Raw genomic sequence first — 21,724 nt, 5'->3', positions numbered from 1 at the left:
GCAGCTTTGATTTATAAATAAAGTTACGATTCTGTTGTTCTGATGAAGCTCATTTTTCCCACAGTCCCTGAGCATGATGCCTTCAGGAACACACACACACACACACACACACACACACACACACACACACACACAGCAGAGGGATTTCACAGGACCAGAACCGCGTTGGGATGGGTCAAGCAGTAGAACAGTCTCCAGGGTTTCCTGGACCTGGCTCGTCTCTCTCTCTCCATTCCTGCTTTTCATTCCTACTGTGTCCGGTTACCATGGATACGCAGCAAAATGAGGCCCCCTAATTAACCACAGAGCTCAATCTCACCCTGACATCAGATCTGCTTATGGAGACAGACCTGGTGACTGATGAGGTGTTTCTGGTTGCCGTGGTAACCATCCTGCCTGTGTGTAGGGGTTTTAAGCCCACTGTTTAGTTAGCCAGCTAATTTATTAACTCTAGCCCAAAATGAAATATTTAGTTTCAAGCTGATTAGCTTAAAACTAAATATTAAAAAAATACTTAAATAATAACGATAATAAAGCCAAAGTTGTTGATGGTACAGCAGATCTGTCTGCTTTATTATGGACTCACACTGATCATCCCTGAACATTAACAGCTTAAAAGCACCAAACGGATCTGCAACCCGGACAGAAGAAGTTCTAGAAAGTCTTTATAGAGCCGTGCGGTCTTTGTCTGAAACGTCTCTGATGAAGGTAAAACCGTTTTTCTCCAGTTTAGACCGTTCCCCGTGTCTGCAGGTCTACCGACGTTCAAAGACTATTGACCTCTGACCCAAAGGGTCCATCACCTGACATCTAAACCTGCTCCAGTGTGGAGCTTCTCAATTAGTCTTTAGCAAACCGTCCTTCAGTTTACCTCAGATTGGACCACTGCGCTCCACCAGGACTGCAGAGCTCTCTGTCTCTGAGGCCTGTGAGGTGTCGATGAGCCTGGCCAGCCCAGTTCTAGAGGAGTACCTGAAGACGAAGGCCTTCATCAGGTCATCCCTGTAGCTTCTGTGCCAGAGGTTGTAGAGGATGGGGTTGACGCAGCAGTGCACCAAGGAGAAGCACTGCGTCAGGTGCAGCGCCACATCCAGGAAGCTCTCCATCCGGCAGGTGAAGGGCAGGACGTTCATCAGCGTCAGAGTGTCCAGCAGCAGGACGGCGTGGAACGGCAGCCAACACACCAGAAACACCAGGATGTAGGAGAGGACGATCCGCCGGCTGATCCTGCGCTCCGGGTCCGAGCTGGGAGGGATGGCGGCTACCAGGAGCAGGTAGAAGACGGCGATGATGGGGAAGGGGACGGCGAAGCCGAGCACGAAGAAGCTGAGCTGGACTCCCACCATCCAGTCCCGGGGGTTCTCTGGCGGGTACACGGGTCGACACACGGCGCCGTCGCGGTGGGGGGACCTTACAGCCTGCAGGAAGTAGGTGTCGGGAACGGACGCCGCGAATGCCAGCAGCCAGAGCGACGCGCAGATCAGCCGCCGCAGCGCCTTCCTCCTCCAGACGAGGGCACCAGAGAGCAGCGTGGCGGACAGGTAGCTGTCGACGCTCATACAGGTGAGGAAGAAGATGCTGCTGAACAGGTTGAGGCTGAACACCAGATGGGTGACCTTACAGATGACCTCTCCGAACGGCCAGAGTCCGCCCTGCAGCAGAGAGGTGACCCAGACGGGCAGGGTCAGAACCACGCCCAGGTCCGCCACCGCCAGGTTCATCACGTACAGCTGGGACCCGCACCGGGCCCGGTCGGGCCGCAGGTTCACCCAGAACACCAGGACGTTGGAGGCCACACCCCCCAGGAAGATGAAGATGTAGAGGACGGAGAGGCAGAGGAGGAGTGCGGCGTGGCTGACGGCGCCTGAACACATCATGGCATCCACCCGAGACAAGTTGGAGGTCAAGTTCAGCTCCTCCCACTGGTCCACCAGCTCAGAGAGATCACTGCTGCTCAGGCTCATGGCGGGCCGGGTCCGGCTGCAAGACACAGGGAGGCCCTTCAAAACCAGAACCTGGACCAGAACCAGGACCAGAACCAGAACCAGAACCTTGCACTCAGGCTCTACTCTACATAATCACATCCTGTCTCTGGTTCTGCTGGTTCTGAAAAACATTTCCAAACTTATCCAGTCTGGATCCTTGTCATGCTCTCCACCTGATGGCCCAGGCCTGATGGTGGCCCAGGTCAAAGGTCAGAACCCTGACCCGGTTCCACGTTGATCAGAAACCTGCTACCAGACTTCTAATGTGACTGTGCTGCTAACGCTTTGGACCCGCTGGATTCTAGAATCCATTTCAAGGTTCAGGTTCTGGTTCTGGCTTCGTTTTGGATCAGTATTGGAAATAAGGTTACCATGGAAACAGACAACTGGTAATAAAGTAATCAATGTGTATCAATGATGTGGGTCTGTCGGCCCGTGGGCTTCAATTTGAGCCCCACAGACTGTCCACCGGCTGACCTGAGGATGAGGAGGATGAAGAACAAAAGCTGAGTGTGATGAAGGTCCAAACCCAGCAGGATGCCTCAGGCTGAAGGTCAGGACCTTCACAATAAAAGCTTTATTGCAGCCAATTAGAGGCTGAAAGGAACCACAGGAATCAGAGGAGAAGAAGAAGAAAAGCCCTGATGGTGGCCCAGGTCAAAGGTCAAAACCATCTAAACAGAGTGGTTCTGTCTCCTCTGGTTCTGGTTCAGCTGGTTCTGTCCTGCCGTCTCAGCAGTGTCCAATTCAAAGTTCTAGTGAGGATTAAAGGTTCAGGTCAGAACCAGCATCGTTCTTCTATGGAGCTTAATGGAGCAAGTTCTACAGAGGTCCAGATAGTACCAGCAGTCTAAAGAAACTGGATCAGTACAACTGGACCTCCAGAACCGGATCAGCTGGTCCCTTAACGCACCACCATAAAGCAGACCACCAGACATAAAGCCCCTTCATTTAGTCACAGACAGAACCAGACTCCATTTAGAACTCGGTCCATTTCAGCTTCTCTGAACCGTCTCTACCTCTTCAGGTCCGTGAAACAGAAAATTTAATCTGATGATCAAACCGAACCTCAGCTTTAATTCGGCTCAGATGGTCTGATCCCAGACAGAACTGTGTAGCATCTGTGGGTCTGATCAGAACCGCAAAGCTCCTTCACAACTTCTCATCAGACCTGCAGGTGTTCCCCTGCAGCAGGTGGCGGCTCGGTTCCGATCCGGCCGAGCGAAGTTAAAAACGGCGCAGTTTGCGTCAGTTACAGCGGAGGTTCTGTTGGGTACTTACAGCTCAGACAGCAGGGTTCGGCTCGGTCCAGAGCGGGTCCGACAGAGTCCAGAGACGGCTGCAGAGTGAGGAGTCCCGGTGCGCTCTCAACTTTAGAGGAAGAACCTCCCACCGGGTTCGGGAGGAGAGAGAGACAGTTCCGCTGCGGGACGAGGAGAAAAAAAAAACAACCGCAGAAATACTGCAGAACAGTAACAGCATAATAATAATAATAATAATAATAATAATAATAATAATAATAATAATAATAATAATAATAATAATAATAATAATAATAATAATAATAATAATTAACAACAAATATAAACTTTTGTAAATGTCTCTTTCTCTATGTTTGGATTTTTAAAACATTTTGTATACTTTAGTTGTTACATGTACTAACTAAAAATAACCCACTCGTTATTTCCACTGTGTTTCATCATAAATGTATGTTTTAATTTGTACCGCCTATTTTTAATTTTCATTATTTTTATTTTTTCTTTTATCTAATTGGGTGTTATTTTATAACAACTGTTTTGTATGCATTAACTAGTGGATACATTTAAATAAATTAAGGTTCTGGTTTCAGAGTGTCGCCCTCCGCTGGAGGTGTTTTGGTAACAAAGTGAGTTTTTCCGTCTATAAATGAGAAACTGAACTGAGTGACGAGGTAGGAACTTTATTCATCGTTTCAGACAAATCATCAGTAACAGGAGTGAAAAAGCATTTAAATAAATCAAAATATAAACTGGTAGTCGTATTTAAAGGTACAATGTACATTTTTCCCATCACACCGCTCAGTAACAGCAAAAAGGCTTTTATTTTGTTAAAACGGTTTAAAGGCTTTTAATTGGTTAAGACAGTAATGGGCGATGACATCACCGGGCTGTCCTCACAGGGTGGTGAAGTGACTCAGCGCTTCCCTCAGCTTGTCTGCTATCTGTCCAATCAGAGAGCACACAGGCGGTGATGTCACAGGTCAGTTCTCCTGTCCTGACCCCTGACCTCTGACCCCAGCTTACCTGCTGGTAGAAGGCCACCTGCTGCTCCAGGTAGAACTGCAGCACGCGGTTGTAGTCGTAGATCCTGTTGCTATGGAAATGGTTCATCTCAGCTGCAGGAGACAGGAAGTGACATGTTTGGTTGAGAGCGGCTCAGTGGGCGGTTCTGCTGGAGGTCCGGTTACCCTGCAGGGCGTAGCTCATGCTGCTGACACGCTGGGTCATCAGCTTCCTGTCGCTGCTGCTGATCCTTCCTGTGGAGACCAGACGCTCCGCCTCCTTCACCTTGTCCACCGCAGCCTGCACACAGGGGAGGCCACGCCCCCGTTAGGCCCCGCCCACTGCCTGGTTCATACACATTTACACTGAATAACCTGGAAACTCCAAAATAAGAGCCTTAATAAATGGAAGGAGAAACAGCAAACCCTGCTAAACCAATCAGAACCATCAGAACCAGGTGTGTAGGACAGAACCTTGTGAACAGCGATGATTTCAGGGAAGCATCCCAGCAGGCCTTTATATTCGCTGTTGGTCTCCAGCAGGAAATGCAGATCCTTTTGAGGCTGAAAACACAACATGATATTAAAGATTGTTTTACCTGCTTGGTGTGTGTGTGTTTGTATGTGTAGGGGTGTGTGTGTGTGTGTGTGCTTTACCTGCTGGGCGACGATCTGAGCGATCTCCTCATACGTTTTCCCAGTTGCTGTCAAAGCGTTTGTCAGCGTTTCCTCTCCTACAGCACAAACATTTCTCAAACTCAGATCTCCCAGCGTCCCTGAAGGCACCGCGGTGTCCCTTCTCTACCTGAGAGTGACCTCACCTGGATACCTGCTGCTGTTGAAAACAGTGGACAGGTTTCCAAACGCCCGGCCGATCCGCTCGTACTCTTTAGGCAGAGCTGCAGCACAAAAACCAGAGAAGAAAATCAGCTGATAGGAAATGGCGGCGAACATAAAGCAGACATGAGGCAGACTCCATGTTTGTCCCATTTGGACCTGAACTCACGTCCAGTGCAGCGTTTCCAGTGTGTCTGTCCGACAGTCAGCAGCTCTCTGACTCCATCGTCCATGGACTTGGTGAACCGACTGTAGAGCTCACACTGCTGTTCCCTGAACAAAAACACTCCATGAAACAAAATATTACCATAACGATCTACACCTGTGAGGTAAGACAGGTGACTTACACCTGGGCCACGTCGAGCTCTGCAGCATCAGGCTGAACCAGGCTGAACATCATCGGACCCACCGTCTCGTCTTTCTCCGCCCTCCTCTTCCCAGACTTCCAGTCCTGAAGCATCAGAAAACCAATCAGCACCTGGAGCTACAGCTCACCTGCAGGGGGCGGAGCCTCACCTACCCGCTCGTCCTTGTAGGTGAGGAAGAGCTGGAAGACTTCGCTCTGGGAGACCACCGGGTGGCGACACATCCTGGTCATCCAGGCCTGCAGGCGCTCCATCCTGATCCTGATGAAGTCTTCGTCGAACCGACCTGAGAGACACGGCGACACTCAGAGAAACTCAACTGATAAAACAGAGTGCGTCGCTATGGCGACCGCTCACCTGTCACCTGTTTGTCAGGAAGGGAGGGAATCGGCAGCACGGATCCGAACTTCTCCAGGAGACGCTCGTACAGCCAATCAAAATGCTTGTAGCGATGATTGACAGTTCTGCTGGTGGTCTGCAGGGGGCGAACTGTGGTAAGGACTACTACACAGTACTACACAGTACTACACAGTACTACACAGTACTACACAGTACTACACAGTACTACACAGTACTACTGTATAGTTACTATGCTATTCACCTCTACAGACTACAGTGTTTATAGCTGAATTCATCAGTAAGTACCTTTACTATAGACTACTATAGTGCAACACAAAATACTACATTCTACTACAGACAGTTCTGGAGTACTATATGGTGTGTATCAATATACTACAGCAGAGCAGTGCGCCTCACGTTGGGCGTGATCTGGTACTCTATGAAGCTCTTCAGGCCGTACAGTTTGGACTCTCTCTTCGGGTCAGCGATGACACAGTCCAGAGGCGTCGCCGGATAAAGCCACACCGGTCCCACCTCCCCCATCTGATAGGACAGAAACCAGGAGCCAATCACAGCGCACTGCACAGGCCCGCCCTAACGGAGCGACCAATCACAGCCAGGACTCACATAAACAGGAAGGCTTTCTCTGCTGGTGGCAGGAGGGCTGGCCAATAGGAAGACTTCTGGGTTGGGCCCTTTGGAGAATGGGAACCTGAGGACACACTACTGGGTTATACTGGGAACACTACTGGTTATACTGGGAATGTTACTGGGTTATACTGGGAACACTACTGGTTATACTGGGAATGTTACTGGGTTATACTGGGAACACTACTGGTTATACTGGGAACCATTATACTGGGAACATTACTGGGTTATACTGGGACTGTTACTGGGAACTAGATTTTACTGGGAACCAAACTGGGATCTCCTTTTAATCTGCTATCTTCAGCGATGTTATACTGGTTTCTACTGGGAGCAGGACAAGGTACTGGACTCTGAACCAGCGGTTACTTGTGCGGTTCTGGTCCGGTTGTGGTTCCTGACCCGGATGAAGGACTGATTACTTGTTGAGGGAGATCTTGACGGTGTGTCCATGGGTGCTCCGCCCCGAAGTCCCCGCTTCCTCCTCCATGTTGCCGTTTCCATGGTAACTGCTAACCGACTGGTCGTCCCAGTCGTCGTCCCACTCGCCGTCGTCATCGTCGCCCCCTGCTGGAGACTGCTGGTAAGCCCCGCCCCCCGACCAGGAGTCTCCGCCTCCTCCGCCACCGATCTGCAGGAAGGAAGTGGTTTGATGAAGATGAGGAAGAGGAGGAGTCAGTGAGTGACCTTCCTCCTCACTCACCTGTAGATACCCCTCAGGTACCAGCCCGGTCTGGCCGCCGGCGTTCTGAGCAGTGATCCAGCCTCCGCCCACAGTCTGCACAGCAGAGACCAGTTAGCATTGAGAGAAGACTGGGAGGACTGGGAGGACTGGGACTACCTGGTCCACGATGGTCACCGTCTCTCCCTCTCGGACCGACAGCTCGTTGTTCCCGGGTTCCGCTGTGAAGTTATACAGAACCAGAGCCTGAAACAGAACAGAGAATAGAACCGGACTGAGATTGGACCGTTGGAAATAAAACTGAATGTCACGTGGTTCTGGTCTGGTTCGGTTTGGTTCTGTTCTGGTTCTGGTCTGGTTCGGTTCTGGTCCGGTTCTACAGAGTCCAGCTGTGTGTTTCTTCAGAAATTACAGTTGCAGTTGCATGATGATTAAACCAACTGGTTCCTGTTCTGACCGAGTCTGTTTACATCCTGCCCATTAAATGCGGTTGCCATGGTGATCCACTGACACATGTAAGCTCAGGAAGGACTGGGGAATGAGTTCTGGTTCCGGGCGGTGGTACCTGGACCGGTACTGGTCAAAAAGAACCACCCGCTACTACCTGACTTCCGCCTGTTGCCCTCCTGGAAGCCCCGCCCCCTGGCCGCCCTGTCTTTGATCTCCATAGGTGTCACCCGTTGTAAGCCGCTCACGCACAGGTGACCCATCTCAGGAACCCACCTGACCTCCACGCGCAGCTCCAGCTCCAGCTGACTGCGGCTGTGTTTCCGTCCGAACCTTCTACTGGACTTCCGGTACCGCTCGGTCCGGGTCCAGATCGGGGTCCTGATTCGTGTGAGCGCTTACCTTCACAGCCATGCTGACGTCACTGAAGATGGTTCCGATGGGCCACGCGGTTCCGATCACAGATCCATCCCGTCCGCTCTCCCCGCATCCAGCTAGATGGAGCGCTGCGGAAGCATCCGGTTGTTCTTTTCAAAGTAAAAGCATAACGATGAAGTGAGCCGATTAGGACTCGGATCTGATCGCTGGTTCAGGTCCAGTCTCTGTGCTGCGTAGGTGTAGCATCGGCAGCTGCACAGATACGGCACCGAAGCCAGAACCGCTCAGAACAGAACCTTCATCTCTAAACGGGACAAGGAATCAACGCTTTCTTAAGACAGTCAACTTCCGGTTTGTGACGTCAGATACCAGGAAGACAGGGCTAGATTCACTGGTCGTTCCCAGAGCAGCGTCGGGTTACACAGAGGAGCAGTGTTTACATAAAACAAATGGAAACGGATGACTATAAATCCATATTTATATGTATATAAAAATAAAAATAATTTTTCACAGTAAGACATGAATCATGAATTATGACACTGTGGGGATAATTTTCCTGTAAAGATATTTTGAACCTCAATAAATTTTTCTCTAAAATATTTTTATATATGAAAATATATAAAACTGAAGAGCTAAGTATTATTTAATGAAGCAAAGTACTTCATTAGTGCTTGCTAAATACTTAGCTTCCATATTTAACTAAGTATTTAGTTATATAAGTAGTTATTTAGTATTTAGCAATCTAACTAAATTAATTTGGAACTGACATTTAGAAATGATGAATAACCCTCATTATCGCTGTTAATGTTTGACTTGCAAATGGCGACCGTATGTTTCTGACTGCGTTATGACTAATAAAAAGGAAGATGATGAAATGTATGAATATCTGGTTCATAAGGTTCTGTGAGGAAACCAGAACTAAAGATAAAAAGAGAAGTTCAGCTGCTGAGCAAATCACTGGCTGTCCTCAGCCTGCAGAGGGCGCTGCAACTGTTTTCTCACCAGGAAAATAAACAGAACAAAGTTTCCTTTAACTCTTTTATTGGTTTGAAGCTGTTTTCAGGTCAGTGACGACATCAGTTACAGAACCAGAACCTCCAGAACTTCCTGGAAACAAACATTTCTACATAGTTAGAGTGGAGTTAAGCACATCCATACACATGTGATTATTGATTAATGCGATCAGTTCATCCTCCATCAGCTTCCTGTCGACTCATCAGTCTGATCAACTCTGACTCCAGGGGGCGCTGTGGCGCCGCCTGGCTCATCCTGCACCTGCAGGGGGCGCTGTATCCTCCTGTTAGCGATGGTTAGATCCACATTGACACGTCGATGAGGCTGTTATACAAGCTGACTGCAGGGGGCGCCGTGGAGCGCTCAGTGGACACACCACCACATGACCAACACGGAGGCTAGCAGGCCAATCACAGAGCCCGCTGCAGACGAGGGGGCGGAGTTACACAGGTCGGAGTTGCAGCACCTGAAGGTGAAGCTGGACACCTGGGAGGAATGGACAGGGTCAGAGGTCAGAGGTCAGGGTACGCAGTCAGCACGAACCTACCAGAGAACCCAACTGGTTTCAGTCCTAATGAGGTGTCCATGGTAACGGAAAACCTCAACAGAACCAGAGGGTCTCCAGGGTGGTTCTGGAAGTTTCTTGGGTCACTAAATAATCTGAAGGATTTCGGTGTGTAATTACAGGCTGTGACCACAGGAGGGTGGTAGGGAGCTCTGGCGATAAATAAATTTTTTGTGTACATTTTTTAATTTAATTTTTATAAAGTTAAATATAATTTTTCCTTGTGTCCTTCAATTCACCAATAATCATTTTGTTTTATTATTAATCTAATTCATAATTAAACTATTCTGAAACATTGTAGTGTGTAATTACAGGTTGTAGCCAAAGGAGAGAGTTTCTAGCAAAAAAGAAAATCTGAACAATAAAATAATCTTTTGTTTATTACAGCTGTTTACGCTGTTTCACATCCAGAACCAGAACCAGCTGGACCAGCTAGTGAAGGTTTTAGGATTTTCTCCCTTCTGCTGACTCAGCAAGTTCCTTCATGTTCTGGTACCAGTTTGGTTCTCCAGCAGAATCTTTATGGTCTGAAAAGCTGCAGGGATTGAACCAGAACCTAGACCAGATTCCACAACCAAACTGGTCAGACGGTAAACTGTTTGGTGTCTGGACGGTGGACCTGGTACCTGGGGGAACATCTGGCCCAGGCGGCCCCGCTCACACTCCGTGTACTTCAGACACTTCCTGTAGGTCATCCCACCTGCAGAACAACAGACAGCCAGGTGAGAGATCCAGAGCGACACCTGAGGTCCAAAGGGACCAGTGGATGGTACGTACCTCTCTCGACGAGTGTGAGGCAGGCGTCGTCATAGGTACAGTCTCGCTGCTTGGTGCAGCTGCCGGTGTAGTCCTTACAGCTGTAGCAGCGGATGGCGGACCCTGAAAGCACAGCAGCACACCTGGACATCACCTGGGGTCCAGTTCTCCATGAGAGGTCAACCATGGCTCAGGTTCTGACAGGTCATGACTTTCACCTGAAAACTTCCTGGGACATTCCCAGAAAGTTCTGAAACGTGGCTAAATATAGCAAATCATCCCACCGGACTCCGCTGGTGTCTGCTTCATTTGGGCCGACGCTGCCTGGTTCTGCATTACACAATATTCTCACATATCACTGCAACCCTCAGCTCTCCCAGAGCGCAGGACAAATTTATGCTCAATCTGTCCACATGCAGACTTCTCAACCAGTCCAGTTCGTTCTCTGGTTGACGCAGATCTCTTGGCTCGTGTTCTGCTGCTGTTTTATTCCCACAATTGTCCATCTGGGACCTTCCAGGATTTGGTTGGATGGATGTTGAGCAACAATTATTTCCACATCCAGCAAATCTGAGTTTCTTTCTGACTTTCAAGGTCAAACTGACTCCAAACATTTCCTTTGATAAGACCAAACTACATAAACATTAACTATGAATATCATTTTATTCCTCTATAGTTCCTGAAATGGTTCTAAATGGTTCAAATGTTCTAAAGGTTTCTATGGTTCAACTTGAAGGTTCTTTCAATGTCCCTTAAATATTACCCCAAAGGTTCCTTAAGCTTTCCTACAAAGGTCCCTTCAATGTTCCTTCAGGATTCCTGTAAAGTTTTTCTAAACATCCTAAAAATGTTTCAGAAAGTTCCTGGAAATTCATATATAGACTCTGGATGTTTCTAAATGGACCCGGATGCTCCAGGGACTTCCCAAAGTATTCTTGGAGAAAGACCCAGAAACCTCCTGGGCTTACCTGGGAGGTTCTGGAGGTTCCTAACAGCTTTAACATGAACCAGTCAGGAGAACTGAACCTGTTCCCCAACAGTTCTGAATAGAACCATAGTTCAGAACCAGGACTCAGACTTTGAGGTACTGTCCCCTAGTGGTCAGACTGTGTCTAGCAGATGAATCAAACGCATCAGACCTTCAGACCCAGAAACATCCCAGCAGGTTCTGCTGAGGTGTTGGAACCAAATCACCTGACCAGCCAGGAGAACCAGACGTACCGAGTCCGACCAGAGAGGAGCAGACCAGCAGGCAGATCACCAGGGAGCGCTTCATCTTCACCTCGGCGCAGCTCAAAGTCTCTCCTAAAGACAGAATCAAAACCAGAGAGAACCCAGGTTCAGACAGAACCAGAACCAGGGTTCAGGTCAGTCTGAGCAGAACTTCAGCGTACTTACCCAGCAGCAGCAGCAGGACGGTTCTGGTGAGGATGAGGAGCAGAAACTGAGCCTGTGAAGGATGATTGAACCGCACAGACCCCGCCCACTGGGAGGAGCCAATAATCACACAGTCTGTAAGCCCCGCCCATTGGGATGGGTTGGAGTTAAAGAGTTCATAAGCCCCGCCCACTTCAGTCTCACCCTGACTGAGGGAGATGAAGACTAACAGCCAGGAAACACTGACCCACTGGCAGAGAGGTTCTGAATCAACAGAACCATCCAGAACCCAAAGCCCGTTTGGTCCCAGGTGAAACCAGATTCAAAATGAGATCATGAGTTCAATATACACACTCCCACAGATTCCTCAAGTTGCATCTGGAGCTGGATCATCCCTGGAGAGAAGAACCACGAAATGCTCCGTTAAACGGGCCGGCTACATCAGAACCAAACCCAACACTCTGTGAAACGCTTTCCAGCTGAAGTTGTTTTTAAAGCTTCATTGGGAGACGTTGATTTGTTAAGGATTTGGAATTATCCCAAAGTGACAAGTTTCTCCTTCTTTCTTATGTTTTAGGTTAAGTTTCTTTAGCAGCTTTTATTTAGCCTTTAATTAGCAGCTGTCTGTCAGGAGGTTAAAGGTCATCAGGCCGGGCCTTGCGGTCAAGCTTTACCTCCACACCCTGTTTAGTTTTATAGCATTTGTGTTACATTCTTATGGTTTTTCTACCTTTTGTGTGTATTTTTGTGATTTATTTATTTGTATATTTTTTATTTTTATCTATAATTGTTTTTAATATTTTTATGTCCCATTTAGTTTGTTTTTATTACATTTTTACACATTTTCTGTGTTTTACTTTTTCATTTTATTATTGTTTTAATGTCTTTGGTTTTACTATTTATAAGTGCATATTTTAATTTTTTTATGTTTGTTTTTTTTATTTTAATTATTATTTAAAGTTTTATTATTTTTATATAATATTTACATGCATTTTTATTTTTTATGTTTCATTTTCATGGTCTTTTATTTTATTTGCATTTGTTATGTTTATATAATTTATCTATTCCTTTGTATTTTATGTTTCACTATATTCTGTTTCATTTTTGTATTTTATATGTATATATATATATATATATATATATATATATATATATATATATATATATGTACACACAAATATATATATATAAATGTGTTATTGTTATGAACTTATTTTATATTTTATCTTATTTTGTTTCATTATTTATACTTATGTTTTATTATTTTTGTTTTATTTAGTGTTTTATCTTCTTGGTGTTTTATTATGTTATGTTTATTTTTTCTTTCTGTTGATGTTTTATGTTTTATGGATTTTTAACAGCCAGTCCCCAGGAGCCCGGGGTCACGGGGTCATCCTCAGGACAGGCCGTGCCTCTGTGACGGCGCCATGGAGAAACCGGACCGCGGCTCCGCCTGCGGCCGTTTAGCTCAGTCCAGATGCTGGACAGCTGTGGTGTCGGCCGCTGCGGCCGCCCGACGCCAAACAAGGCGCTCAGTGTGAGCGGAGAACAACGGCGGCCGTGTTCACGGCCCGGCCACAGAGGATGCTTGTTCCCCTTCATCAAACATTTATTCAGAACCTGGTCCAGATCCGCTCCACGATATGATGCCGCTGCACCCACCGGTCCTCCAGAACCGACCCACACACAGCGCTGGAGGTCAGTGAGCTGCTCAGAGACCGACTGGAGGCGGAGCCTTCTGTCCGTGGAGGTCAGCGACTCCTGAGGGTTTCCACCAAACAGAAAACACTCAGCAGGAACAAGATGGTTCCTCTGGTGCAAATAAGTAAAGACAAGACAAAACTAACCTACAAAAAACAATTGAGCAAAAAGTAAGAGCAGCTTAACTCAATAAATCATTAATATTAATGAAAAAGTTCTACTTCTACTGGCAGATTATGTCATTTAACACTCTTCTATCCCATTTTTTTAAGTTAAATAATAAACAAACTCCTATATCTTGTTCAAATTTTTGAAAAAATTTCAAAAACTTAATATTTTTAGGATTAATTTAAAAATTTCTGAGTCTTCTGGTGGAAATGTAGTCCAATGTTGGCGCCCCCTGGTGGTCAGAGTCAAACTGAAGCTCTGTCTGAATTTACCTGTCTGACCTCAGGAGTCTGTTGTTCCCGGCTTCTGATTGGTCAGTGCTGCTGGCTGCTGATTGGCTGTCAGGCAGCAGGTGGGAAACAGCAGTCATGTAATGCGACACCTTCATTCATCATTGATGAGCAGCAGCTCCTGATGAAGGAAGGTCCAGTTCTGGTCCAGGTCTGGTTCTGGTTTCTTGGGTTCAGGTCAGAATAATTCTGTCTAATTCATCTGCCTCTGTTGTTCCATCTCTCCAGAAGAAACGGATTGAACTCCTGTTCTGGTAAGTGGATCAGAACCGACCCAGCAGGTCCTGGTTCTGCAGAGAGTCTGGAGTTTGACTCTCTGTGGATCTAAGGAATCCACCGAATCTCCATGGACCCGAGCCGCACAGGTGAGATCCAATCTGCTGTTCAGAACCAGGAAGGTCCAGATAGGTTCTGGTTCTGGTCTGAACCCTGAACCTCATCTGCTAGCTGAACCTGGACCTGCTGATGTCATCGATCCAGTCAGGCAGTTCCAATATGAACAGTTCTTTTGTTGTTCTCTGAACAGAACCCATGACGGAAGCCCGTCTGTCTGTCTACAGAACCGCCATGAAGGTTCGGTCTCTGCAAAGGTTCTGCCACAGTAAGACTCACTGGTTCCTTCCCAGTTCAGATCTGCACCAGTCAGAGTTCACCAGCAGACCAGTTCAGTTAAACCAGTTCCTAAACGGACTGACTGCGTTCATTCATGCTGAAAGGAATCTGTTCAGGTCATGAATGAACTTGTTCATTGTAACCAGAACTGGTTCATTTGTTCAGTTCACCTTTTATGAACTGTGAATCAGTTCATATCAACATGAACTGATTCAAGTGAATGAATCACTGAAAGAAATCTGTTCAATTTAATAAATCCATGAATGAAACAGTTCATATTAATGAATCAGTTGACCTTGTGACCTGTCTTTCTGTTCCAGTGGATGCCGTCTTGATTCAGCACATCGCAGCAGCCTCCCAGCTGGTGGGCGGGGCTAATCCCAGACGTGACGCCATGTTGAACAGAGAAAGTGTGGCCGCGGTTCTCAACAGGATGTTTAATTGCGCGTCCCAGGAAGTGACTGTGGCGGCCTCAGAGGAGACCGGCAGTCTGCTGTTCAGGCTGTTGGACCGGTCCGTTTGATCAGCCCCAGGTTCGGTTCTGGTTTCTAGACAACTGGGCTGATTCTGGACCTGCTGTCTTTCAGAGAGGGGACTGGTCAGGTATCGGCGCGGTCTCTGCAGACCACTCTGGTCGCTCTGTCTGCGGACAGCGTGCTGGCCAAATACAGGAGTGAGTATCTACCAGAGTACTGATATGAACCAGAACCATCCAGAACCAAATGGACCCAGATGGTTCTGGCTCTGTCCTGCAGGTCTGGTTCATCTGTCAGGAGACGGCTCCGGATCCGTCACCAGGTCTGCACTCAGCTCTCTGCTTCAGGACCTTAGCAAGGTAGGACTACATTTCCCATCATGCCCCAGTGCTCCAGCTCTCTGACCGCTGAGTGTTCAGGTACCTGCGGCGGTCCAGGAGCAGGAAGCGTTCGGCAGCGTGGAGGAAGCAGTAACTTCCTGTTTTAACCAGGTGAGGACGCACAAACGCTTTGCTGCAGGTGATCCTGACCTCACCTGACCTCACCTCTTTGTAGGGCAGGGCTCCAGCAGTGAGCCAATCTCATCTTCTCTCGTGGCTGAAGAACGAGCCCCGACTGTTGCTATGGTTACCGACTCTCTACAGACTGTCGGCCTGTCAGAATGTGAGCCATGCCGTCCGCTGCCACACCTGTAAGGCCTTCCCCATCACCGGGCTCAGGTGAGTCTGATCGGCTGGACCAGGTGAGGACTGAGAGTTGCTCAGGTGAGACTGAGTCCAGACCCGCTTCATGTCTGTTCTCAGGTATCGCTGCAGGAAGTGTGTGAACGTCCAGGTGTGTCAGGAATGTTTCCTGAACCGCCAGCAGACCAGGAAGCACAAAACACACCACCCAATGGTCGAGTTCTGCACTCAGGTGAGGTCAGATAGGTGAGGTCAGTCAGGTGAGGTCAGGCAGGTAAAGTTAAAGCAATCCACCTTTGTTTCTGTAATCAGCCCACCTGGAAAGAGTCTCTGTCCTCCTTGGTGCATAATGCTCGTCATGCCCTGTTGCCTCGGCGACACACTCACAGAGAAGCTGATAGGACGAGCATCCTGACGTGGGCGGAGCCAGCAGAGACCCAGAACAGGTGAGAGAGCGCTGCAGGGTAAACCTGTGTGGTCCCGTGTTGAAATGTTCTGCCTGCAGAGCTCCGCTCACCTCTGATGGTGTGACGCCATCGGCCGCCTCGGCGCGTTCTTCCTCCTGTGATGAAGAGGAGGCCCGGGACGCTGCAGTTCAGGCATCTCCTCCTCTGTCGTCATCCAAGTCTCTACAGACGGATGAGGCTCCGCCCCCCCAACAGGTGAGGCAGCTCCAGGTGAGCGATAGGCAGTGTCAGGCGATGTAATGACGTGTCCATCCTGCAGGGGTTGGCGCTGCTGACTGAAGTCAGGAACCTGCAGAGAGATAAGTGGTGAGGCTGGAACCAGCACCGTCCCAGTATGGTCTGTACCCGGGTATAACTGGATTGAACTGGTCCCACAGGTTGCTGGAGCAGCAGGTGGGGGCATGGCGCCTCACTGTCCAATCAGAGCAGGGCATCCTGGAGGACCGCTGCTCTGAGATGGAGGTCACCATGGCAACGATGAGGCAGCACAACGAAAGGCTGCAGGACATGCTCAACCAGGTAGCTGTGACTGGCAGCTGGGGGACAGGTGCATCATGGGAGCTGTAGTTTATGTTTGGTTCTGCTGCGTCAGGCGCTGAGAAAGATGGAGGCTCAACAACACGCCAACAATATGGATCACACTGAGGGAGGAACCGCCACGCCGACCTCTGACCCTCCAACTGACGACGAGGAAGAGGAGGAGCTGATGAAGAATGGGGACGAATGGAGCCTGAATGAGACTCAAACTCCATCTCCCACAATTCTACGCAAATCCAGTCCATCACATGATGAACAGGAGGTGGAAATGCCAGAGGACTGTCAGCCAATAGGACGACAGGAATCATTAAAAGACCTTCAGCCAATCGGACGACAGGAATCATTAAAAGACCTCCAGCCAATAGGACAACAGGGAGACCCTGAGGAGGCGGGCCTACAAACAAATGTCCCCCATCTGTCCGATGCAGAGGATCCTGGGACTTGTAGTCCTGAAGTCTTTCTGCAGCAGACTGTGGACAGACTGAAGACGGAGATGGACAGGAGAAGAGACAGAAACACAGGTGAGACACAAAGGATCAGATAAATCATGCAGGTGAGACAAGAGATGTCCAGAAGAAGACAGGTGAGTCACAGGTGAGACAGACTGACACAGGTGGGCCACCAATCTCACCTGCCAGGTGTTACTTGTCCTGAACAGAGAGAACAGCTTCTGCTTGTCTGCTTCCAGGTGAGAGTGCGAGGGCGGAGCTAGCGGCGGCAGCGGAGCAGGTGGGGGATGCAGTGTCCCGCCTGGTGGACGCTGTGAGGACAAACTGAGCAGGCGTGGCTCTTAGAAAACATTTTATTCAGAACCAACATTTAACACGCAGGTAGAAAAGGTACAAACATGGCCACCTGTTAAACTGGTGAGACAGTACAGAGACACAGAGCTGCCGAACGCTGAACAGTAAACAATGATGTCAATAAGTATGTCTCCACGGCAACAAACATGTAACTGTACTGGTTTCTATTCTGTAAAAACGTTGTTTAGCTTATGAAATTATTAAAACAGATCATAAAGAAAATAATTTATTTTGTCAGCCATTCTTTACAGCAAAGAGGAAACGATTTTCCTGACTGTCAGTCTTCATGTCCCTCAGCAAAGAGGGTCTTCCTATTGCACAGTGGAGTTTTCTTTAGTGTCAGATTAACACCTGGTGAAGGACTACACCTGTCCAGGTGAGCTGGGACAGGTGTAGTCCTTGTGGCTCCAGTCCGTCCTGCTACCTGCCCCCCCTCTCACAGCCGCGCCCCCTCTGGCTCCGCCCCCTACGGGGTGCCGGGAGGGCGTGGCCTGTGGAGCCGAGGAGCTTCCTGCTGGGTGCTGCTCGTCGGAGCCCCTCCCTCCTGGGTGGAGGGGGCGGGGCTTGAATCCTGGTCCTTCGGGGGCGTGGCCTGCCACCCCTCTCTCTCTCAGTGGGCGGAGTCCGAGGAACCCTTCCTGTCCTCCTGACGGTGTCTGTTCCAGAATCTGCACTGAGCCCGCTCATCAGGGCTGCATCGCCTTTAGGCCCCTCCCCCGGCTGGCGGTCCATGTTGAGGTCAGGACTCAGACTCCGGAACAGCTGACGGACGCACGGCGGCGGCTGGCCAGAGGAGGCAGGACCTCTGGGTCTCAGTAAAGCCTGTGGAGGGTTTCTGAGGATCTGATTGGTCCCCGGCTCGTAGAACTTAACAGGAAGTCTTTTATACTTGACCTTTAGCCTTTGCAGGTCAACAGGCCGCCGCCTCCTTCTACAGCGCTTGGGGGCGGAGTTTCCAGGCGAGGTGCCAGCAGAGCAGGACGGGGAGCAGAGCAGGTAGACCAGTGAGGTGCGGGGCTGGACAGGAGTAACAATGCTGGAGTAACACGCAGGCAGCGAATGCCATGCCTGCGACTCAGGAGTTCTCTCATTGGCTGCAGGGAGGGTGGTGGGAGGAGCCTCTGAGGACAGCTGATGGACAGTCGGGATAACCAATCGTAGCGTCTGAGTGCCGTGACTCACTTTGACCACCTGAAAAGACAAAACCAGGTAAGGTGTTTCTTTCCAGCAGAGAAAATCAGACACAACCCCGTCCTGCTCACCTGACACCTGGACGCCACTCTGAAACTCCGCCTCCTCTTCCTCATCCTCACACAAGCGGAGTCATCATCATCCTGGTCCACCAAGGGCAGAACACCTGTGTCTGGCTCCGCTTCCTGGGCCTGAGGGGCCTCCTTCCTCCTCCTCCTGCCAAATCTGAGGGAAACAGATTACCTGAGATTACCTGAGATTAACGAATCACCTGAGATGACTACCTCAGACTAATGAACTGCTCCAGATTAAATGTTTAGACCAGTAGATGACCAGGTGGGCCACACAGAGCTCATCTGTTAATCTGACAACGAATAAGCTAAAAAGCTAACAACTAGGAATGAATGTAAAGATGTTCACCTTTGATCAGGTGAGTTAACAGGTGAGCAGGTGTTGTTACCTGGCCAGCGACTCTGTGTCAAAGTAGCAGATGAACCTGCCCCGTCTGAACTGCTGAACCAGCCTCTCCACGTGGGCCTCGTCTTCCTGCTCTATCTGGGTCCAGGACTTCCCCCTGAAGGATTCTGGGATATGCTGAGGGACCGGCAGGACGTCCTCTATGGGGACATCCCAGAAGCCCTGGTCTTGCTGGACCGCCCCGCCCAGCAGGGCGCAGTCCAGCTGGCTGGAGTACACCTGGTCCTCCATGTCCACCTGGACGTCCATGAGGCGGCCCAGGTCCCGCCCCTCTGTCTGGCTCACCTGGACAGGTGGGTCAGCTCTTTGTAAAACCACCTGCTAAGTAGAATCACAGTCAGAACCTGGAGAAACAGAACCCCACCCAGACCCCTATACATACCTGTACAGGTGTGTCCCAGTCCTCACTCTGCGTTTCCATGGACACAGGAAAGCTGAGATGGAGGCTCTCTGTCTCCTCCTGCTGGTGATGAGGTGAAGTATAGCAGCACATCTGAATCACCTGGGAGGGTTCAGAGGGGGACAGGTCATGTGACATCAGCTCTGCGTCTGATTGGCCAGTTAACCCCAGCTCTGCACACCCACAAACAATGCTCCACATCATGAAAGAAATATTTCATTAATATCTTTTCACTTTTATTTATTATTCATTTAGCATAAATGCTGCCTCATACCTTGGTGGAAATAACTTTATTAATCTGATGTTTAACTATTAATATGTTTTAAAAATTACATTTATTAGATTCCATTGTTTTCATCACGTTCCCTCCACCTCTCTAGTGCCCCCTGGAGGCCTCCACTGTGAAAACCCCGGGTGAACCACCAACCTCTTCAATAGTCTGCTCCACCGGGTTGCTGTGGGTGGAGAATGCCTCCGCCTTGTGGACCGCCCTCCTCTCCCTCTGCCAACTCACAAAGGGCCTCTGGGGCCTCAGGTCTGAGCAGAACCGGGCCCTTGGTCCAGATGCAGTATGGATCTTTGCCTCTGCAGGAGCCTGTAGCCTCTGGCTGGCGCTCGGTTCCAGCTGAGCCGGGCCCCGGGGGGCCTGAGTGGAGGATGAAGAGTCACTGGGTTTCCTCCGGTTGGTCTTCCTGTGAGCTTTTCTGTGGACAGAGGGCGGGCCCTGAAGCTGAGGGGGCGGAGCCTGAGGCTGAAGGGGCAGAGTTTGGTACTGAGGGGGCGGAGTGTTCGTGCAACGGGGCAGAGGAGACGCCTGTCGTTCGTCCTGCCTGTCCGGGCCTGATTGGTTGTAGAAGCTGTGTTCTGTTTCCTGATTGGCTGGCTGACAGGACGCGTCATCAGAGCTGGGCAGGTGTTCTCGAGTACCTAGTGACTGGCCGTCTCCGTCGGAGGAACAAAGTTCATCAAGCTCCGCCTTTGGCAGCGGGGGGGCGGAGACAGACGGCAGGTCGGCGTGGGATGGCCTGGCGGACCCAGATGGACAGGTTACCTATAGCAACAGCTGAGCTGTTGCGTTAGTGGAGGTATTGGTTTTGCTCACCTGGTGTCGCCGTAGCGATGCGGGTGGTGCTCCTGGACGTCCCGCAGGAAGCGCTCCAGCAGCGTCAGCCTGCTCTGGTTGCCCCTGGCGACGGACACAGGGGCGGAGCCTCTGGCGGACGCCCGGACAGAATCCAGGTGTTTGAGGCTGGACAGGTGCTGTGTGGGACACATAACGATGATGTCATCAAGAGGAGATGAGGCCGGACTCGGTCTAAACTCAGGCGTTCCTGTACCTGGTCCAGGCTGGTGTAGAGGACTCTGCAGTAACCACAGTAACCCTGCCTGCTGGGCTCACACGTGGATGGACCGGGCTCTGGCTCCGCCCATATCCTGCCAGACATACAACACCTACAGCTCACCTTTACTGATGACTGTCTCTGATTGGTTACCAGAAGAGCTAACAGGTAAGCTCACCTGTTGGGAGGCTCTGCCTCCTTCTGGTTACCTTCATCAGACATCCTGACGGCACACCTGGAACACACACCCCTAATAACAAACCGGCACATGGTGAACACACACATCCACACATCCACTGACCTGGAGGTGGCGCAGTCAGAGGGTCTGTCCAATCAGAGCGCTCCATGCTGTAACTAACAGCAACGAGGTGGGAGCTCCAGAGTCCATGAGCCTGAAGGGGAAGCAGACGCCACACTGGTTGCTATGGTGATGCTGCCTCTGCACATTCTCAGAACTGTTCAAGCCTGGCGTCACGTCAAACCCACCGGGACTGTTCTGGTGGACAACAGTTATCTCCTAAAAGAGCTCAGGAGGTTCTTTACACTGGACGCGGTAGTGATACACATAACCATGGTAACATGGATTATTCAGACTGGATTAACACCTGCCGCTATTGAGTTTTCAGTTACCTGTCTAACTCTTATCCAATCAAGCACCGCTCTCCTCGCTGCTGACCAATTATACTCCAGATGATTTCCTTCTAACCAATCACAGTTTAGCTCTATGTATTTTTAACCAATCAGCTTGCACTTCTTGCTGAAATAGTAACCCATGTCTAGTCAATTAAAGTCTCAGTTCCGTATTCTGGGTCCAACTAGGGACTAACCCGGGTCGTTTTGAACCGCGACAACAAAGATGCTGACGTGTCACAGCGGTCAGCTTCCGGTTAGCTATGTTGTTAGCAGATTAACTCCTGACCTTAACGGCA

The 21,724-nt window shown here is 49.6% G+C and overlaps 5 protein-coding genes across 5 annotated transcripts; 1 reads left to right on the top strand and 4 right to left on the bottom strand.

Annotated features, from left to right (window-relative positions):
• Positions 1–542: 542 nt before the first annotated feature.
• Positions 543–3,419, bottom strand: LOC122827094 (atypical chemokine receptor 3-like). The gene is made up of 2 exons (XM_044109694.1): positions 3,267–3,419; positions 543–1,980 (listed from the first exon to the last, which is right to left on the bottom strand). Exon 2 carries the CDS (start codon positions 1,962–1,964, stop codon positions 873–875), a length of 1,092 nt encoding a protein of 363 aa, XP_043965629.1. The 5' UTR covers positions 1,965–1,980; positions 3,267–3,419; the 3' UTR covers positions 543–872.
• Positions 3,420–3,904: 485 nt separating this feature from the next.
• LOC122827074 (sorting nexin-9-like) lies at positions 3,905–8,309 on the bottom strand. Its single transcript, XM_044109652.1, has 16 exons — positions 7,963–8,309; positions 7,273–7,359; positions 7,135–7,209; positions 6,854–7,062; positions 6,414–6,498; positions 6,204–6,329; positions 5,805–5,922; positions 5,603–5,733; positions 5,430–5,533; positions 5,252–5,355; positions 5,067–5,144; positions 4,903–4,979; positions 4,720–4,809; positions 4,432–4,546; positions 4,268–4,359; positions 3,905–4,185 (listed from the first exon to the last, which is right to left on the bottom strand). Exons 1-16 carry the CDS (start codon positions 7,972–7,974, stop codon positions 4,138–4,140), a joined length of 1,551 nt encoding a protein of 516 aa, XP_043965587.1. The 5' UTR covers positions 7,975–8,309; the 3' UTR covers positions 3,905–4,137.
• Positions 8,310–8,962: 653 nt separating this feature from the next.
• On the bottom strand, positions 8,963–11,799 carry LOC122827122 (CD59 glycoprotein-like). The gene is made up of 5 exons (XM_044109735.1): positions 11,672–11,799; positions 11,495–11,578; positions 10,295–10,396; positions 10,144–10,217; positions 8,963–9,438 (listed from the first exon to the last, which is right to left on the bottom strand). The coding sequence occupies exons 2-5, from the start codon at positions 11,547–11,549 to the stop codon at positions 9,316–9,318; spliced, it is 354 nt and encodes a 117-aa protein (XP_043965670.1). The 5' UTR covers positions 11,550–11,578; positions 11,672–11,799; the 3' UTR covers positions 8,963–9,315.
• Positions 11,800–11,875: 76 nt separating this feature from the next.
• dytn (dystrotelin) lies at positions 11,876–17,406 on the top strand. The gene is made up of 15 exons (XM_044109631.1): positions 11,876–11,960; positions 13,012–14,174; positions 14,336–14,410; positions 14,742–14,934; positions 15,009–15,094; positions 15,177–15,256; positions 15,317–15,388; positions 15,453–15,616; positions 15,701–15,812; positions 15,893–16,026; positions 16,086–16,242; positions 16,307–16,353; positions 16,425–16,566; positions 16,640–17,105; positions 17,273–17,406. The coding sequence occupies exons 2-15, from the start codon at positions 14,156–14,158 to the stop codon at positions 17,359–17,361; spliced, it is 1,836 nt and encodes a 611-aa protein (XP_043965566.1). The 5' UTR covers positions 11,876–11,960; positions 13,012–14,155; the 3' UTR covers positions 17,362–17,406.
• zdbf2 (zinc finger, DBF-type containing 2) lies at positions 17,373–21,672 on the bottom strand. The gene is made up of 11 exons (XM_044109618.1): positions 21,282–21,672; positions 21,097–21,187; positions 20,974–21,030; positions 20,793–20,889; positions 20,558–20,715; positions 19,883–20,480; positions 19,438–19,557; positions 19,039–19,373; positions 18,650–18,803; positions 17,796–18,578; positions 17,373–17,752 (listed from the first exon to the last, which is right to left on the bottom strand). Exons 3-10 carry the CDS (start codon positions 21,015–21,017, stop codon positions 17,808–17,810), a joined length of 2,277 nt encoding a protein of 758 aa, XP_043965553.1. The 5' UTR covers positions 21,018–21,030; positions 21,097–21,187; positions 21,282–21,672; the 3' UTR covers positions 17,373–17,752; positions 17,796–17,807.
• Positions 21,673–21,724: the final 52 nt, after the last annotated feature.

The sequence above is a fragment of the Gambusia affinis genome, linkage group LG24 (genome assembly GCF_019740435.1).
Source record: "Gambusia affinis linkage group LG24, SWU_Gaff_1.0, whole genome shotgun sequence".
Taxonomy (NCBI): domain Eukaryota; kingdom Metazoa; phylum Chordata; class Actinopteri; order Cyprinodontiformes; family Poeciliidae; genus Gambusia; species Gambusia affinis.
Note: the sequence above shows the minus strand (reverse complement) of the source record. Positions and strands in the feature narration are given on the sequence as shown.

What these genes read in the sequence shown, in the direction of transcription:
- LOC122827074 (XM_044109652.1), bottom strand. An exon ending in CTCAGATCGTCGCCCAGCAG is followed by an intron (nt 4,810 to 4,902) that starts GTAAAGCACACA and finishes TTGTGTTTTCAG; the next exon opens with CCTCAAAAGGATCTGCATTT. An exon ending in AGGTGGCCTTCTACCAGCAG is followed by an intron (nt 4,186 to 4,267) that starts GTAAGCTGGGGT and finishes CTGATTGGACAG; the next exon opens with ATAGCAGACAAGCTGAGGGA.
- LOC122827094 (XM_044109694.1), bottom strand. Translation starts at nt 1,964, where the DNA reads ATGAGCCTGAGCAGCAGTGATCTCTCTGAGCTGGTGGACCAGTGGGAG.
- dytn (XM_044109631.1), top strand. An exon ending in CCAGCAGAGACCCAGAACAG is followed by an intron (nt 16,027 to 16,085) that starts GTGAGAGAGCGC and finishes TTCTGCCTGCAG; the next exon opens with AGCTCCGCTCACCTCTGATG. An exon ending in TGCAGGACATGCTCAACCAG is followed by an intron (nt 16,567 to 16,639) that starts GTAGCTGTGACT and finishes CTGCTGCGTCAG; the next exon opens with GCGCTGAGAAAGATGGAGGC.
- zdbf2 (XM_044109618.1), bottom strand. Translation starts at nt 21,017, where the DNA reads ATGTCTGATGAAGGTAACCAGAAGGAGGCAGAGCCTCCCAACAG. An exon ending in GAGGCAGAGCCTCCCAACAG is followed by an intron (nt 20,890 to 20,973) that starts GTGAGCTTACCT and finishes TATGTCTGGCAG; the next exon opens with GATATGGGCGGAGCCAGAGC. An exon ending in ACTGGGACACACCTGTACAG is followed by an intron (nt 19,374 to 19,437) that starts GTATGTATAGGG and finishes TCTACTTAGCAG; the next exon opens with GTGGTTTTACAAAGAGCTGA.
- LOC122827122 (XM_044109735.1), bottom strand. Translation starts at nt 11,549, where the DNA reads ATGAAGCGCTCCCTGGTGATCTGCCTGCTGGTCTGCTCCTCTCTGGTC. An exon ending in CTCCTCTCTGGTCGGACTCG is followed by an intron (nt 10,397 to 11,494) that starts GTACGTCTGGTT and finishes CTGTGCTTTCAG; the next exon opens with GGTCCGCCATCCGCTGCTAC. An exon ending in TGGGCCAGATGTTCCCCCAG is followed by an intron (nt 9,439 to 10,143) that starts GTACCAGGTCCA and finishes CATTCCTCCCAG; the next exon opens with GTGTCCAGCTTCACCTTCAG.